At 39.2% G+C, this 19,646-nt stretch overlaps 1 protein-coding gene and 1 long non-coding RNA gene across 7 annotated transcripts in view; one reads left to right on the top strand and one right to left on the bottom strand.

Annotated features, from left to right (window-relative positions):
- Positions 1–760: 760 nt before the first annotated feature.
- Positions 761–19,646, top strand: part of LOC100891208 (zinc finger protein 271) — a 41,617-nt gene continuing 22,731 nt past the window's right edge. The window contains exons 1-5 of one of the 6 annotated variants that reach the window (XM_030977421.1): positions 4,433–4,558; positions 4,850–5,031; positions 5,776–5,901; positions 6,430–6,531; positions 9,808–9,909. In XM_030977421.1, coding sequence (XP_030833281.1) covers positions 4,551–4,558; positions 4,850–5,031; positions 5,776–5,901; positions 6,430–6,531; positions 9,808–9,909 — 520 coding nt within the window. In that variant the 5' untranslated portion in view covers positions 4,433–4,550. Of the gene's footprint in view, positions 923–4,432; positions 4,559–4,849; positions 5,032–5,775; positions 5,902–6,429; positions 11,468–19,646 lie in introns of those variants that run through there. The other 5 variants (XM_030977423.1, XM_011681426.2, XM_030977420.1 and 2 more) reach the window with 5 other exon arrangements.
- Positions 17,382–18,398, bottom strand: LOC105446833. The gene is made up of 2 exons (XR_004062544.1): positions 18,219–18,398; positions 17,382–17,492 (listed from the first exon to the last, which is right to left on the bottom strand). It is a non-coding gene; the product is annotated as an uncharacterized LOC105446833 (long non-coding RNA).

Raw genomic sequence — 19,646 nt, 5'->3', positions numbered from 1 at the left:
AGATCTGTGTTTTAACAAGCTGTGCGTTTTTACAGACCACCTCTATTCCACAATTGTTAAAGTCTTTATAACTGTTTCATTGTTAATGTATTTATGCTAGTTGACGATGAACTTGTTGCTACTGTTCCTTAATGAAATGATTTTTTTGTATGCAAGTGTAAAGAAATAAATAAATCTTGAATCTTAGTAGTAGTAGTAGTAGTAGTAGTAGTAGTAGTAGTAGTAGTAGTAGTAGTACGTAGTAGTAGTACGTAGTAGTACTAGTATACTTTAGTAGTAGTAGTAGTAGTAGTAGTAGTAATAGTAGTTGAAGTAGTAATAACAGTATTATAGTTTTAAAACCATTGGCGTCGATATTCTGCATTTATGCATGGCAACTTCATAACATATTTGATAATACATATACGAAAAAGGAAATTGTTGTAGCTTTGGCATAATAACAATACAGTTTGGGGAACATGATTGTTTTCTTTAAACATGATATGAAAAGTTCGGTTGGGTTTTTTTTTCTCGAGAGACATAGCTAAACCATGGACCTATGCATAGACATAAATAATCATCCCACTCTACTCTGTCCGTTATAAAGCCCCCCCCCTTTTTTTTTTAGGAGGGGTAAAAGGAGGAGTGAGGATTTTTTTTTATTTTTATTTTTTTTAATGATATTTTATTTTCTTCCTCATAATTTCACATAAAAAGAAATTCACATAACAAGACATTTTCAAAATAAGCAATATAAAACAAGATCTTTGATATAATAGAGGAATAGAAGGAGTAGAAAAAAGGAGCGCCCTCTTGTGATGAGAAAGAGAGCGAGCTAGTTATTGTTTTACAATATTTCTGCAAATAATAATATTAATGATCCGCTGGCCAGCATGCAATGTGTAGCAAAGTTGTCGTTATTCGATAGGCCTACCAACTGAAGGTAACGAAAATTGAGTGTAGATTTATATACATGTATTTATATTGTTATAAGATTCACTCCGGTTATAGTCGATCTAGATCTATAATAACTTTCTAGGTCTCTTTCGTTAGTTCCTCTGATTTGGCACACATAGCTGCATTACTATCCTGACCACTCCACTCCAGCAAATCATAGAGAGTAAATGCTAATGCGTATTGAGCTCTAGCACTGCACTACGTGTAAATAGGCAGCATTTGAATACATGAATAGTCAATACACTCATAACACACAGATGCACACAATCATGCCGATGCGGCCGATCGGCAAGTTTGACAGTGGACTCACAATTTGAATTTTTAAGTTATTCTTTCTAACATCGGAAAGTTGAAAACATTGTATTTTACTGCTATTCAGGTGTCGTCAATCGTCACTAGATCTAGACTAAAGTACCGATTTTTAGTGAAATCAGTTGAGTTTTGTACTAAATATCTAGATCAGATCAGTGCCAGTGCCAGTGGTGCTTTTACACAGCCAGGAATAGTAATGCACCTGTGTGATCCTGGCTGTGTATTAAAAGCTGTGATTCTCGACATTTCAAACGCTTGTTCAGAAACCTATCCAAAAATTTGACTCATAACTTGGGCGTGGAGATACCCTACTAGAATCTAAGTAGACTACCAAAATGCAGTAAATATTCATTAAATGTCCAAATAATAAAGATCATGAGTTAAAAGTTGTTATGTTTTAATAGATCTAGTATTGGGTACCTGGTAGGAATTTATTCCTTGAAATGCTAGAGCGCCGTATGGCAGCCGTGCTAAAGCCTGGGTAATAATCAGGAGCGCCAGGAGGGTCAAATCTGACTGACATGAGTGCTATACAAGAACCCACTATTATTATTATTATTATAGAGGTCTACATGTATGTGACAATTTTCTTGTTATTTTTGGAGTATTGTTTGGAAAAACATTGATATCTACTTTTTTTTCACAGGTTTCACGGCGAACCACTGCACAATACAAGTGCATACCGATGGTGGGTTGCGGGCGGGCACGCGCCTGAGCTGTGTGAAGTTATCTACCGTAATGTCTCGGTCTCGGATCCTCATTACGGTGCTACAAGAATTTTTTTCACCACTTGCCCTGTCGGGCAAGTGGGTTTTCAATTTACTTGCCCAAACAATATTTCCACTTGCCCAAAACTTTAAAGCGAAAAAGGACTCGAGGTTAAAGCATTTATTATCTCGTAATGATAAGTTACAGGGCCTGACCTTTACTTTTTTTTTAGGGAGCCAGCCGGGCTCCTCAAGCACTTTTTCAGGGAGCCCAAGTTTATCACGTTTTTTTTGTGGTCATAATAATGGTCATTAACTATTAAAAAATTAGAACACACCGTCACGATACCTTTTTTTATAATCATCAGCGCCGGGACCAGGGAGGGGTGTATTATTAAGTGTAAATGTGACCATGAGGATTAACTGACTGTACTGAAGAATTAATCTTACAACTATTATGAAGCCCTTTGGCTACAGTAACAGTCTAACATTGGACTTTAGGTTTTATCAGAATGAGAATCAGATATAGTCATTGATTATATTTCTCATGCAATCGTTACCAAACAACACAGGCACTATGTTGAAAGTGTCGACGTGACTCACTGTTTTCATGAATGAAATCTTGCAAATAAAAGCTCAGTCGTAATAGCAGACGAAACGTGATTGAAATAGTCAAATACTTTTTTTTTTTTAATTAATCAAATGACGTATTACTATATGACAGCCAACCCATGGAAGGCTAAATTACTTTCAGTTTACAATAAAAACATTTTGTGAAATACATAAACTGTAAGAAAAAAACACACAACAGTTTATAGTAGTACACAAACCTTGCGAAAACATATGAAAGAAATAATAAATTCATTTATTGATTGCTGTTAAGTTAGTCCAACGACATTCAAGTCAAACTTTTTTATTCCATATTTTATTCTTTTCAGTCCCTTTGACCGTTTATACACGCCTTTTTAACGATTAGCCACGAATCTCCCTAATTCGTACATATGTTCACAAAACAACAATCAACCCCTTTTTACACACGCCTTTGAAGTTTGTAGTTCGTAAAATTATGTTCAAACAATAATCAAGTCCATCCAGGTACGCACGCTGAAGAATAAGCACTCACGATTACAAACGCACATGTGTCACAAACACGAGTCGACGTAAACATACACTCAGCTCTGGCAACACAGCGACCACGTGCGTTTGTCTTAGTGTGTACATTCTCTGAGTGCACCGACATACAATGCAGCATGTATTGCGCACTCGTTACGAGTGCGGAGATATAACGTTATCATGCATGGCATTCCTGCACTGATCTCGATGTGTTTTCTTTTGCAACTCATTATTCGCGCTGGAGTTGAGCCAAGTGTGCCTTGGAATGCCTATCGCATATTTCATGATTTTGACTGCGGAATTTGGGTTTTTAGATGGATTAAAACATGGATTAAGGTGCTGGTAAGAAACAGCATTTTTCGTGGCTGTTACTAGAAAAACTTAGGGAGCCAGCCGGGCTCCTCAAGCACTTTTTCAGGGAGCCCGGAGGGGGTTTAGGGAGCCAATGGCCACCGGGCTCCCGATGTTTTAGATAGCAAATTAATGCACATACATGTACAGTGTAACTGTACTGAATAATAACCTAATATGTCAAAGAAAATGGTCAACAAAGGATGGTTGAAGGTTTAAAAAACGCATTTTATTGATTCTCCATAAATAATCAGATTCACATGAATCTCGGCAAGGTAGAATGGTTCAACAACAACGGCTTATATTCTGGGGGTCTCGATACTATTATCAAAATGACTCGCTCGGTCGGATCTTGAGACCGCAGTAATAAATTGAAAACGAGACAAAATCATTCATCTGATTTATATGAGCAGCGAGTTTTAAATAATATGTTCACAATCATTAACAGTCATTATGAATAAATATCAAACACTTGACTTTTTGTACTTACTAGAAAATCCCTGTTGTTTATTCCATTCCGATTCGCACGTGTTCATTTCCCTAGAATAATGACGTCATATTTGGCGTGATTCAACCAATCGGCAATCAGAGAATAGCAAAGGCCTGTCGGTGCGGCCTGCAGAGCTAGAGAGAGAGCGCGAATAAGCTCGCAGCTGGTACGATCGCGCTAGCTGTCTCTAGCTAGCTCACGGCCGGCCGTGCGTGGAGGCGGAGCGGCATTCATGGCTTGAAGTGTCACTGTTGCATGCGCGCTGAGCTAGCTGAGCTGGCTAGCTGTCTGTGAAGTTTTTTCGAAATCGGAACGATCGCTTTTTTGCTTCTGGATTTTGACGACGGGTAAGAAGTTGACGGGTGAATGGTAGAGTTCTTGGACACTAGGAAATTACTGTAAAAGTATCACTTGCCCGAATCGGGCAAGTGATAATTTGATTTACTTGCCCGACGGCTCAATTTGGTTGCCCCGGGACGTCGGGCAAGCGGGTTTGTCGCGCCCTGCTTCAGGTACTTGAAAAAGTGGGGGGGGGGGGGCACCATGCCACCTCTGCCCACCGCCCCCCACCTGCTCGGCCCCTCCCCCTCCCCTTCTGGGAGGGCCGCCTCGGGACCCATGTGATCATCATCTGATGCGCTATGACTGAGTATGAATAGACCTATGAATATGTAAACTAATCGTAAATAATGTGTTCGTAATCACCCCTGGTCATTCCTGCACCCAACAGACTTTGTCAACTACCTTCCTCGGTGTTTGCTAGAGAGTAGTGGACTCTTCTTTGAACAAAGCACTTTGTTTTGAAATTTGTCGAGAATTTATTCAAAAATGTAAAAAATTGATACCTGAGTGGTAGCAGTAATTTGCTTACCTTTCAGTGTAAGGCCAACAACGCAAAAATGTTTCCAATCTTTTTTTCTTTCTGTCTTTATCTTTTAAGACTTTCTAACGGTCACAAGCATTATAGTAGCCCACAAACACTCAAGACAAAGATGTCTGAAGAAAATGAGGAGTATTACCAGGTTGTGTGCATCAAAGAAGAGGTCATAGAAGATGACTGGAGTGAAAATGACACAACCAATATGCAGCTAACAGAATCTGGATATGTATCATCAAATCAAGGTATTGAAACTGGAATTTGTCCCTTAAAGTCCCTTAAAAATCAATATGAGTACATGGGACCTTTGTTATTGCGATTGATTCAAATCAATCGCAACTGTGTACATAAACGATAGGAGTTGAGATTAATTTGAAGTTGCAATTTAAATCTAACGCAAGACGGGGCCCTGTTCATATAATATGAATTATGAAATGAACTTCTTAAGCTACTTGGAAAGGTTGATTATATAAATCCACAGGAATTTGTCAATATCATGAGGTTTTGGAATCATTACGCAAAATAAATGATTTTCCTAAAGAACATTACTTTCAAAGGCAAGGAATATGATACTATTTCAATCTTTTCTGACATTTAAGCCCATTTTCATGTGCACCTGATATGGAGGTTCCCAAGTTTAACAAAAATTAATCTGTCGAAGCCAAGAAAATACTGATAACTGCAAAAGTATTTTGTTGACAGTATAATATTTTATAGGGGTAATATGTGTATGTATATATAAAGGAGATATCACAGGTCAGGCAAGTCAATTTTTTTAATATTTTTAAATAGTGATCATGGGCATTATAAAGTCTAGGCCTGAATACAAACATAAAAAAAGCAATGTAATAAACAAAAACTAAAAAAAAACCAAAAAAAATCTAAAACATTATGACTCTGGCTTCATTTGTTACACATGTTAAGTTCCCCATTTTTTTTCTTCAGTTCTTCTTGAGAACAGCATGCAATATCTTTTATTTTCTCCTTAGATGGCAACCTGAGTGTGGAGAGCACCAATCAAAGCATAGGGACACTCCATCAAAAAGGCATCGAGACAACCCATGACAGTTCAAGAGAGACAGTGCTGAAGGGTGGTCAGAGAGACTCTTTTGATGGTAACGTGAATAGTAAAGTGTCTGAAAAGAAAATTTGTGATCATACCATACTGGAGAAAGTAATAAAGTATAATTATACTGGATACAACATACAACAATGATAATGATAATATTAATAATGATGATGATGATGATAATAATAGTAATGTTTATATCGTGCCATCTATCTAGTAAGACTATTACAAGGCACATTATGACATTAAGAAATTCCAAGGGTCAGGCTGTAAAACAATTTGACACAAGGAGAGTTGTCTGGAGACATTTAAGGAACTCGATCCCTTGAAGGCAAATTGTGTCTTCACTGACCCTGCTGTAATAAAGTATTCACTAGCAAACAGTGTCTCTCCAGGCATCTAAAATCCCACACAGATGAATAACCATTTTAATATTATATAACAACATTTTCTACATTGAACTCTGTAGCAGCTCGCATAAAAAGTCACACTCGATAACAAATGCACCTGTGCATCTATTTTCAAGGTATCGATCTTCTTAAGAAATAGCATCAAATTTGTTTTCCCTTCTCAGATGGAAATTGCAGTCTGGAGAGCACCGTTCGAAATGCAAGATTGCCCCAGCAACATTTGGGAGAGAGAGGATCAAAGGATGAACAAGGACAGTTGATTGACGGTAAAGTGAATTGTACAGTGATAGATGGAAGGGTTACTCAATTTCTTCCCAAAGCTGAGGTAGAATCCTCACCTGAACCATCTCTGAAAAAGAGTTGGTTGGATGAACAAAGGGGTGCAGGAGGAGATACATTGGCTCCTGCATATTCTGAAGATGAACTGCACAGATTGATGAGTTCAAAAGAAGAAGTGCAATGCGATGAGATACCTTGTGACATGCCAGCAAATCATCATAATGTTCATTCTTTTCCATCAGATACTTCACATCCTGTTTGTTCCAACAATGTGAGTTCCTCTACAAAACATAACCCCTTTCAGTGTTTGGATTGTGACAAATCGTTTTCGGAAATGCAAAAACTCTCGCAACATATGAGAATCCACACGGCAGAAAAGCCATTTCCATGTTCCTATTGCAACAAAAGATTTACATTCAAGAGTCAACTTATTGCCCACTTGAGAACCCACTCGGGGGAAAAGCCAAATGTGTGTTCTATATGTAATGCAGCATTCTCCACTAAGAGCTCTCTAAATAGACACAATATGAGCTCCCACGCTGGGCAAGAGCCATATGAGTGCTCATATTGCAAACAGAGATTTACGTACAAGAGTCAACATATGGAACACATGAAGAGCCACGGAGGAAAGCCACATCGGTGTTCTATATGTGACAAAGCGTTCAGCAGAATGAGCTCTCTTACAAGACATACAAGGATGCACACTGGAGAAAAGCCCTACAAGTGTTCTCAGTGCAACCACAGATTCGCAGAGAAAAGAAATCTTACATATCACATGAGAATCCATACTGGAGAACGGCCGTTCCAATGCTCGATTTGTAACAAGAGATATTTAACCAAGGAATCTTGCGATAGACATGTTAGGTCACACAATGGAGAGCTGCCGCATCACTGTTCTTTCTGTAATAAAGCATTCTCCTCAGTGGGCCATCTTGAGGCACATATAAGATCCCACACAGGTGAAAAGCCATATCCGTGCTCTTTGTGTAACATGTCTTTCTCTAGATTAAGCTCTCTCAATAGACACATGAAAACACACTCGGGAGAAAAGCCATACCATTGTTCATTTTGTAACAAGGCTTTCTACTTATCGAGCGTTCTCTCAATACATCTAAGAACGCACACGGGTGAAAAACCATTTCAATGTTCCTTTTGCGACTTAAGATTTATATCACAAGATTATTGTACAAAACACACCAGAATACACACTGGCGAAAAGCCTCACCAGTGTTCATTATGCACTATGACATTTTCCAGAGTGAGCTCTCTGACAAGACATATTGGAACACATACAGGAGAAAAACCTTATAGATGTACTTTCTGTGTCAAAGCATTCTCCTCGAGGAGAAACCTCTTGAAGCATACAAGAAACCACACAGGTAAAAAGCCATATAAGTGTCCTGATTGCAATGAGAGATTTGCAGAAGAAACATCTCTTAGACTACACATAACAACCCACACTAACAAGAAACCACACCTTTGCTCTTTATGTAACAAGGCATTTTCTAAATTGAGCAATCTAAATAGACATATGAGGAACCATACCGGTGAGAAGCCTTATGGGTGTTCTCTCTGTGATAAATCCTTCTCCATTAAGAGCCATGTCTCGGCACATATGAAAACCCATACAGGTGAAAAACCTTTTGAATGTTCTGAGTGCCACAGAAGATTTGCAATGAAGACCAATCTCACGCAGCACATGAGAAACCACACTGGTGATAAGCCGCATCGTTGTTCCTTTTGTAACATGGCCTTCTGCAGAGCAAATTTTCTAGCAAGACACATAAGAACGCATACAGGAGAAAAGCCTTTCCAGTGCTCTTATTGCAACAAAAGGTTTGCAGGAAAGAAAAATCTTAAAGATCATGTGAAGACTCACACTGGCGAACCTCCATATCAATGTTCTGTGTGTAACAATTTATTTCCTACAATGGTTGATCTCTCAAGACATTCAGGAACCCATAAAGGTGAAAAGCCGTATGAGTGTCCTTATTGTAACCAGAGATATGCAGAAAAGAGAAATCTGACAGAACACATGGGGACCCATATAGGAGCAAGTCCACATCATTGTCCGTTGTGTAAATCAACTTTCACTAGATTGAGCTCTCTGAAGAAACATGTGAGAAATCACCATGGGAAGTGCCCCTTTCAGTGTGTCTTCTGCAACAAAACATTTAACGAGAAGGATGACCTGTTGGTGCATGTAAAAATCCACACTAAAAAGGACCTTTACCATTGTTTACTTTGTAACAAACCATGGCCAACAATTAGGGGTCTTTCATTTCATATTCAATTAACCCACAAAGACAAAAGCCTTGCCAGTGTCATTTCTGAAACAAAGCATTCGCCACAAGGCATCAGCTCGCAAGAAATTCCCGAACCCACACAAGAAAACATTATTCCTGTTGCATTGTTCAGCACAACTAATCCAAAGGATCATTCCGTAAACCCATGATGACCTACCAAAGAACGACACCAAATCGGTTTACCTTTGTTGCATGGCATTGCTCAAGACCATGTGTGGATCCACTCTAGAGGAAAATGAGGATCAGTATACCAAATGCAACCTATCATTTGCAGTAAGGGGCAGTCTTATTCACTGTGGAGATTGAGCCAAACCTCAATAATGTTTGGATTGTAATAAATCTTTCCCCCACAAAGACTCTGTAGTCTAAGCGAGCTCTCTCAGAAAAGTCTTTGTGCACCATTTCAGTATTACTTTTGTTCCAAAGCATTCTCGTCTTTCTATGTATATGAGAATCCACTCTTAAGAAAATAGTTACTATTATTGTCAACGATGTTTTATGTTCATTGGATCTGATCAGTATCAAATGGAATCGTTGTGATGTTGATGTGCAAAAACAGCAAGCAATAAATGATCAATGAGTATGTATATTAATTTGTTTATCGTAACATGGAATTGTACTGACACCCTTTAAAGAAAGTTTTTGTTGTTAAGATCAGTAAAACATATTCTCTACATACCGGTAGTATTTCAAGACCTATAAAGAAAACAAATTGTACTAAAGCCACACCATCGTTTACAAAGCATGATCAAGAAGGATCTCAATCAATGCATGATAAGTTGGTAACTCACTATGGCAAAAAGCCACATGTGGAATATGACATTTTCCAGAAAGAGTTCTCTCCCAAATCATAGTATTCTAAGAGCTAATAATCAAAACCAGATCATGGGATATATTTGTTCCTACTGTAACAATATGTTTTCCATAATGAGATTTAGCAATCTCTTTTCTCCTCAGATGGAAATTGCAGTCTGGATAGCACCAAACTAAAAACGAGATTGCTCCATCAAAATTTGGGAGAGAGAGAACTGAAGGATGAACAGAGACAGTTACTTGATGGTAAAGTGAAATGTGTAGTGATAAGAAAAAGGGGTTCTGACTCCCTCCAAACAGTTGAGATACACGTAGAAGCCCCAGTTGATAAATCCAAAAGAGAAGATCTATTGAATGGTAGTAGTTGCTCCTGCAGCGCTTGCAATCGTGAGACTCGTTTTGTAGAAACTGCAGAAAGAAATACATGTACATCAGATCCTGCAAGTTTTGAAGATGAGGGTGGATGGATTACTATAGAAAAAGAGAAGGAATTTGATGATGAATTGTGTGAAAAATCAAATATTCAGTATAACAAACAGTCTCCTCAGTCATCTGTACATGCTTTGAATGCTGATCACAACAATCATAGGGGCTCTTGCTCAGAAGAAAAGCTTATTCAATGTTTGGATCGTGACGAAAAACCTTACAAATGTTCCTTTTGTGGTAAGGCGTTCTCTATAATGAGCAATCTTACACAACATTCAAGATTCCACACAGGTGTGAAGCCTTTTGAGTGCTCCTACTGCGACGGGAGATTTACAGAGAAGAAAAATCTTATAAAGCATATGAAAATACACACTGGGGAGAATAAGCCATACGAGTGCTCCATCTGTAACAAGACATTTTCCCGTTATGGCTCCCTCACCAGCCATAAAAGAACCCACATGGGAGAATAGCCATATGCTTTTCTCTTGGCAACAAAGTATTCCCATAATAATTCACATAATCATTCACATCTCAAGATATAGAATCCACACTGTAAAAAAGCCATCAAAGGGTGATTCCATGCAGCTATGTCACATATATGGGACAATGACATTGTCCAATATTTATTTCATCTAAAACCAAAGGAACCATTAGTGAATTGTCATATAAAGAGATTTTCATTTAAAAAAAAAACATATAGATAGATACCATGCTGTATGGGACACATTGAAAAAATTGCCCATTACACGAGCAGAGAACACACTGGAGAAAATTCACAGTGTAACAAAACATTCTACTTAAGTGCTGTCCTGTTGGTGCAACTAAAACTCACAATGAAGGGAAATCTCTAATGTTTGGATTTTTAACAAAACTTGTCCAACATTATGGGGTTTATTAATTCAAACTTGAACCTACACAGGATAATAGCCTCATATCAGTTTCTTCTGTGTTTTAGTTTTTTTTAAAACTTATTTATTATTCTCTTATATGAGTTGACTTTCATTACAGAATATATACATGTACATTGCAAAATATTCATCTGTACCATTTACAAAAGAAATTATTGTTCTTAAAATCAATCATTTACAACTTTATTGTCAACAACACACACATACACATAATGGAGAGAAACCACTTCAGTGTTCTAAATCTGATAACTTACTGGATATTTACAGAAAGGAGATGGCTGACAGAAAACCTACCGGTAAACAAAACAGCAAATAGATAAAATGAGGCCTCTCTGAAAAAGAAAAAAAAAGGTAGAGAAAGAAAAAAAAAAAACCCTGATGGGTTCACATTGTGGCACAATCATTCATTCCTTGCACACAAGAACATACCCTTAGGAGAGCCCACAAAGAATAAAAGCCACTCCACTACCTGTTTTATGCTTTTGTTTGACTCTACATAATAGGCAATAAAGTCTGTTTAAAGTTTACAACTTCAACTGGTTAGTGCTTTATTCTAGTAATCTTCATTCTGGTTGTCAAGTCAGTACATAACACAAGAGGGCGCACTGCCACTCTAAACCATATATAACATCCTTCCTTCTTTAAGAAGTTAATACCTGTATATTAGTTTGTCGGCCTGAAATGCATGTATGAATGCCCATGTCAGTACACATAAATCTAATTATAAATCCTCTGGAAATATCTGTGTTTATAGAAATAGTATCATAATAAATCAACTTCAGCATGGATGCATAATTACACTTGAGTGGTTTTGTTGTTCTTTTGAGACAATACATATGAGCTTAAATTCTGTTTTCTCTCGATTAGTCCTTTGGAACACTGGCTTAGATTATGTATCATCTTCATCAAATTTCAAATAGATCCAAAATCAAATACTTTTGTTTTGATTTGTCTAAACAACATCAACCAATCAATATAAACAACATACTAACTTTCTTTCTTGTTAATTAACAGGTGACTTTCCTGTATAAACAATTAACTTTCTCTTAATGAAACAAATATATAGTTGTCTGTCTACATCTATATAAAGTAGTTACACATAATGTTTATTTAATGATAAACAACAAAATCTTTCATGTGAGCTGGTGGATGGCGAGCTCTGGTACTACGGCGAGCTGGTCTTGGTGGTTCTTGAGTCTCTTCAGCGAGCTGGGGTTCGCGAATATCATTATTTGCTTCGCGACGAGGAGACTTCGCTACGTGATCTGGTGAATTTGTGTCGTTACGCTTCGCTTCGGATGTTGATGGCTCTGGTTGTTCGCGAGTTACGCTAGTAGGCGTGGAGAATATATCTGACTGGTCACTGAATGTGCTACTACATGTGCGCAAGTGCTTCCTGTTTCGTCGAACTATATTGCCATTCTCTGACCTGACTAGATATGATCTGGAATCAACTTGTTTCTCTACTCTCGCTTTGTGCCATCGCTTACTCTGTGCGTTAGACTGCGGCTGAACACGAACAATATCTCCGCGTTTCAATGGTGGTAGCTCTTTCGTGCTCTTATCGTAGTACTGCTTTTGCTTCTTCTGCTTTTCCGCTTTCTTTGCGACAACTCTATTTTGTGTGCGTGGAATCAGAAGCTTGGACGCGGTTGGTACAAGAGTGCGAGTGCGACGACCATACAGGCGTTGAGCTGGCGAGCTATCAAGTCCTGCTGTGGGTGTGTTACGCCAATTTAGAAGAGCTAGCTGAAAATCTTCTTGAGCTTCAGTTGTCTTACGTAAGAGACCCTTCGCAATCTTGACGGCACTCTCCGCTTTCCCATTGCTCTTGGGATAATATGGGGAACTCGTGATGTGCTCAATCTCATACTCCTGCATGAAGGTCGCGAAATCTTGAGAGTTAAATGGGGGACCATTGTCCGACATAATGGTTTCTGGGATACCGTGACATGCGAAAATGCTCTTTAGTCGCCTGACGACTGCTCTGGTATCTTTCTTGTGTGGCAGAGGGAGAACTTCGAAGTAGTCTGAAAAATAGTCCACAACACAAACATAGTTCATGTTGTTCAACTCGAATAAGTCTATACCGAGTTTCTGCCACGGACGTTTCGGCAAGTCATGATTGATCAGAGGTTCACTTCTTTGCTTCGGAGCAAAGGTTGCACAGACTTCACAGTGTGAGAGATAGTCTGTAAGATCGCTTGTCATCCCTGGCCAAAATACACATTCTCTGGCCCTTGCGAGTGTGGCCTGTATTCCTGTGTGTGCGCTATGAAGTCGCTGTTTCACACGAGGTCTCACTTTGACAGGAATTACACAACGCTGTCCGCGGAAGATTATACCCTCATCATACGTTAGTTCATCACGGATGTCAAAGTATGGAGAAGTCCCAGGTGGCAGACGAGACTTGTCTTCGGGCCACCCCTCAAGGATCAGTCCCTTTACCGCTTGTAGGCTTTCAACCTGTTGCGTTTCAATCCTGATGAGCGCTAACGTCTTCTGCGACACCGCTATGTCCTCAAGCATGTGAATGCTTTCAACTTCTTTCTCTGTCGGCGATTGCTCGGAGTTCGGTAAGTATGCTCGCGACAGGGTGTCTGCTAGGTACATCTCTCTACCCGGCTTGTAGAAGATCTCTACATTGTACTGTTGCATTCGCAATAGTAATCTTTGCAGTCTCTTTGGTGTAGAAGCCAACGGCTTACGCGTTATTGTCACTAGCGGTTTGTGGTCTGTCCAAAGGATCACCTTTCTACCGTACACGTACTGATGGTTTCTTTCAAGTCCGAAAACTTGCGCAAGAAGTTCCTTCTCGATCTGAGAATATCTAGTTTCGGCCTCAGTCAACGCTCTACTTGAGTATGTCACCGGTTGGTCATTCCGAGTCAACACGAAACCCAGGCCCTTTTGTGAGGCATCACCTTGACCCTCTACCGGCAACTGCTGATCAAAGTATCGGAGAACCGGTGCTTCTGTAACAAGTCCTTTGATCGCGATGAACGCTCTAGACTGTTCTTCTCCCCAGTTCCAGGGAGTGTCCTTGTGGGTCAACCTACGTAACGGTTCGCTGAGCCCCGACAATGATGGCAAGAACCATTCCCACAAATCGCTGGATTCCAGGTATATCTACTGGCTGTGGCATGTCAACGAGAGCTGCGACTTTGCTAGGATCGGGCCGAACACCTTCCTTGGTCAGTCGGTGACCAATGAACTGCACCTCCTTACATTTGTACTCAAGCTTGCTAGAATTCAGCTTGATGTCTCGCTCGCGACATCGGCGAAGGAAACTAGTCATGTTACGATCATGGTCTATGCAGGCCTCTGCATGTGTCTCACCCTGTCCAGTTATGAGAATGTCATCTGCTATGACGAATACTCCTGGTAGGCCTTCAAGGCACTGATCTAGGCGCTTCTGGAAGAGCTCAGGCGAAGGTGATAGACCAAAGGGTAAGCGAAGAAACCTATATCTACCCCAAGGTGTCTGAAATGTTGTAAGCTTGGATGATTCTGCGTCCAACTTACACTGTAGAAAACCTTCCTTCAAGTCGGCCTTGCTGAAAACTTTCACATTCGCTAACTGTGGTAGGACATCATCAATCGTTGACAATGGGTAATGCTCACGCTTCAACGACCTATTAAGATGTTGCGGATCGATGCATACTCTCAATTTACCACTTGGTTTCCTAGCTACTACAAGACTAGATACCCAATCACTAGGATCTTCTACCTTCTCAATCACCTGCAGCTTTTCAAGCCTACACAACTCTTCTTTCAAATCTTCTTTAATTGAAAGAGGGACCCTTCTAGGGGGCATCACTACTGGCTTTGCCTCAGCCTCTAAGGTCAAATGAACTACTCCTGGCATGTTACCCAACCCTGTAAATACATCCTTGTATGGGATCAGAATATCATCATTAGCTACTGCATGAACAACTTCAATGTTTTCATACTGTACTTTGATCAACTTCATCTGCTGGCCTGTACTAGCTCCCAACAGTGGTCTTGTGACTTCGCCCTTCACAACAACAAATGGAACTAAGTACCTCTTGTTATTCTTTACATTCCTAAGATGCAACTTGCATTTCCCTGCAACTGGTACTGTTCCTTGACCATACACAATCAGAACCTGATTTGTACTAGTTAACTCTGTCCCAGATGGAACATCTTCTAGATGGATAACATTACATGTCGCTCCACAATCAACCTGCATACCAATCTCGTCTTCGTCATTGATTCTAAACTTTGCAATGATCTTTTTCTGATAATTTGGACTCTTACTATCAGCAGATACCTGAAATGCTTCATCTGTGCCTATCAGAGAAACATATACACACTCTTGTTCAGAATCTTCATCCTCTTCAATTGTCTCTACTCTGTGAGCCTTGTTCTTATTCTGTCTACATTTCACCGCGAAATGATTTTCTCTTTTGCACAGCTTACACTTTTGGCCATAAGCTGGGCATTTTGATTTGTCTTTTTCATGCTGCTTACCACAGAAACCACAATTAATCAATTTAGGAGCTAGCTTCTTGCCCTTACCTCCACTATGCTTCCAAACCTTTGGTTTATGGGACACTGCATAGGCAGATACTGGTTCCTGCATGGCTTTGCTCTGAGCTTTGGACGACTCCATAGCTCTGCAGATATCCAAACAACTAGACAGAGTAAGATTCGGCTCTTGCAAAAGACGTTTTCTTGTATTATCGTCTCTAATCCCTAGAACGATTCGATCTCTGATGAGGTCATCAGTTAGAGTACCAAACTCACAAGTACTTGCAAGAGACCTTAACCTCACATAATAATTCTCAACTGACTCATCAGTATTCTGAACACACTTTATTGAACTGATATCTTTCAAAAGTAATGTTTGTTTGCCCGACACAATATTCAGACCAGAGTTTTCTTATGCATTTATAACTCTTTCTTTCCTCCTCATTTCTGAAAGGGAGGCCTTGTTGAATCTCCAATGCATCAGTTCCTAGTGCCGTTATGAAATGTGCAACACGAATTTTATTACTTTCGTGTTCTAACCCAGTTATGACCTCATAACTGTCCCACATCTGGGTGAAAATACCCCAGTTTTTCTTCATATCCCCTTTTACCGAAAGAGGTCTTGGGAGTGGCACATTTGTTCTACTTGTACTGCCCGGCCTATTTCTGGTCCTAACACTATCATTATCAGTATTGTTATCACTCAAGACCTGACCCTGGTTAGTCCCAGTTTCATTTACTCCTTCTGACTCTTCACTTCCTCTCTGGGGAGGATCTTGTACTGCCTCAGTGTTAGACATGGTTATCTCTACCGCCTATACAATTACACTTACAGTAACAAATCAGCAAATTCTAATACGGAGTAAACTATACTGCTAAACCCACTGAATGAACCAGACTGATTGGACTTATCGAGTATTAATTCTGATATTAATGCACTCTTTCCATAATTCCACACCATTTCATTCCAAACAATGCACACGTAAAACAACCAAAATAACTAAACATCGTTATTATTATTGATAGTTCACATTACATCGACTGACGAGTCAAGTCTATTGCGACAATGTTCATAAGTCATATTCACCGCTGCTCAACGACGTCGCGTTTATGGATGCTATGCTACGAACCATTCGCTAATCTGTCCACTGTATGACGACTTCGCGTGTACTCGGTTGCTGCAAACTTGCTCGGAACGTGAACAGTTCGACTCTGTAAATTATTCTTCCTGGCTGTACGCCGATTTCAGGAATGAGTCCATGGTCACTACACTTCTGACACCATGTTTTATGCTTTTGTTTGACTCTACATAATAGGCAATAAAGTCTGTTTAAAGTTTACAACTTCAACTGGTTAGTGCTTTATTCTAGTAATCTTCATTCTGGTTGTCAAGTCAGTACATAACACAAGAGGGCGCACTGCCACTCTAAACCATATATAACACTACCGGTATTTCTTTTTAATCAAAATATTCTCTACACTAAGTTACCTTTCTTGCAATACGAGCTTTGAATCCTGGGAACATTTTATTTAGTACTGGCAGTCTATACTTAACAAGCATTTTTATGCCAACGCTACAAAGTAGCGGGAGGCATTATGTTTTCTGGTTGTCCGCCATCGACCTGCACATCTCGTTCTCGTGATCGCTTTATCACAAAAACCAATTGATGGATTACCCCCAAACTTGGGTCATGTATGTGTCTTGCAGAGCCAATGAATCGATTAGATTTTGGGGTCACAAGGTCAAAGGTCACAGGGCTTATTATGTATGCAAAAATAGCACATGAACGCGTTATCTCAATTAGAACCAAGTGATGGATTACCACCAAACTTGGGTTGTGCCTGCCCGGACTACGACGACAAACAAACGAAAGCTCGCACGTGTTCTCATACTGGGTAAACAATAGTCAAAACAGCTTTATTGAATCTAGTCTCTTCATCATGGTCAAAGCTGACTCTTTGGCTTGCTGATTCACTTTGTTCCTTAGATTCCCGTAAAAACTATAAACAAACAAACAAATGAACAAAATCCAACATAAGTATATCATCATATCAAAGCATGTTACAGTGCAACTGCATTATAACGAGGCACTTGGGACGAGAGAAGATACATTGTTATAGGTAAAGTCTGCCACATCAGTGCCTTTAATAATAAGGTTCCACTGTATTATGAGTCTAAACATTATACTAAGGTGAATAACAATTAACTTCAATTTAAAGTAATTGGACTTAAATTATCATAATAGCAATACTGTCCAGTATTTGATACACTAAGTGTTGTGAAAATTAGAAATAAACTCTAAACTGATATCCTACAAATAAGGAATATTTGTAAACGTATTTAACTGTATACAATGGGTGTCGAAAACAGCTTAAATAGACAATGTAATTGCAAAAATGTTATGTGAGCAATAAATGTAATGTCAACCATCTTATATCAAGTTTTGGCGTATTTGAGTGCTTATTTCCTCAGGACTGAGGTTTGAGTTTAATCTAGTTGAGTTATCATTACACAATAAATTCGATACTGATTAAGAGTTTCTGTATATTTCCATACAAACAAATATTCATAATTATAGTACTACACAAAGACCTGCACACTATGCATACAATGCATCAATCTGATACACGAGCTATTGAAGTTCTACAGTAGAATAACACTGATTGCTGTATGCATACTGAGCGAGTTCTCTTGAAATTAAACCTAAAAGTTCTATTTATGCTTACCACTGTGCCACTTGTTACCAAAGTCTCAGGCAGGCATAAATAATATGCCGATTAACGATGCAATTCCTTTTCCATCGCCATAACGTGCCCCAGTTTTGGGCCAAAAATTACAATCTTCGCAGACGATAAAATTATGGAATGCCAAATAGACAATTACAACCGCACGGTGTATGAAGTGCCTTTACATGGGTCATGTATGTATCTTGCAGATCCAGTGAACGTTGATTAGATTTTGGGGTCACAAGGTCAAATGTCGCAGGGCTCTGTTAGTCTGTCTTGGTTTGTAAAATCGCTGTATGGCGGAGGCATCATTCTCAACTGTGTGCAGTCGAACATACATCTAGTTTAAAACATTTTTTCTCACATGCAGGCATATGAGAAATCATGCAAGGGAAAAACATGAGTAGTTTTATTGTCACGAATCAGTTCCACACATTTCTGTTTAAAGATGAAGTTGAGTTCTGGTCATGCGATTGCATTGTGAAAGAAACGGTGTGGAACCGACCAGAAAAGGTTGATCATCTAGCATATAAGAATTTGTGTGTATTGCAAGGTTCTGGAATCATCAAAATGATAAGAAATGTGGCCAAGTCTTGGTAAAGTTACAAACACTTGCACAGAAAGATGTATATGGGACTACAGGAACACGTGGCGTAAAAAGCCGGCCCCCGATTTTTACGATGTTACATGCATATTTAGAATATGAAGGCATTTGAAGAGCCATGCTTTTTAGGGAACATGTCTTAACTGATGTTCTTCCACACTTGCATAATAAGAATGAGTAATGCTCACAAATTATTTTTCACCTCTTCCCAGAACTCAACCTTCTCTTTAAATGTGTAGTTATATTCACCATTTTGACTGGACTATATGTATACGACAAAGCCTAGCAAAATGCGGTACCATGATTGCGAGGCTTTGGTTCAATCAACGGCTGTTTGGATTACATAGCCTATTTGTACATGTAGTAGTAAAAGTCCATGCTTTGTTGTACCATTACCGCTCACATCTAAGATTTCAGTTTATCTAAGCTGTATCAAGCTGAAAGCCCTATAAGAGCTGTAAGAAATGATTGTTCATTCTTTCAACTTTTAAGAGCTCAATATGACATTGGTCATGCCGTTGCTTTGATATTATGAACTGTAATTTACTTGTAAATGTATTCTTTGGTTTTCATGATTTAATATGACATCTTTCTCATCAAATTATGAATGTGACATGGAATAAGGTACCTTTAAGTTCTGTTAAGATGTTTAAGCAATAAACCATATAAACAAAAGAAACAAACTAAGAGGAAGAAAGAGGATTCTGAGCAAAATTCTGGAAATAAGCAGAATGCTCTTAGAATTCTGTTTGTTATAACTCATTCCCCCCCCCCCCCCCAGGCGCGGATCCAGGGGGGGGGGGGCCGAGCGGGCCTTGGCCCCC

The sequence above is a fragment of the Strongylocentrotus purpuratus genome, unplaced genomic scaffold (assembly GCF_000002235.5).
Source record: "Strongylocentrotus purpuratus isolate Spur 01 unplaced genomic scaffold, Spur_5.0 spur5_scaffold_9, whole genome shotgun sequence".
Lineage (NCBI taxonomy): Eukaryota > Metazoa > Echinodermata > Echinoidea > Camarodonta > Strongylocentrotidae > Strongylocentrotus > Strongylocentrotus purpuratus.
Note: the sequence above shows the minus strand (reverse complement) of the source record. Positions and strands in the feature narration are given on the sequence as shown.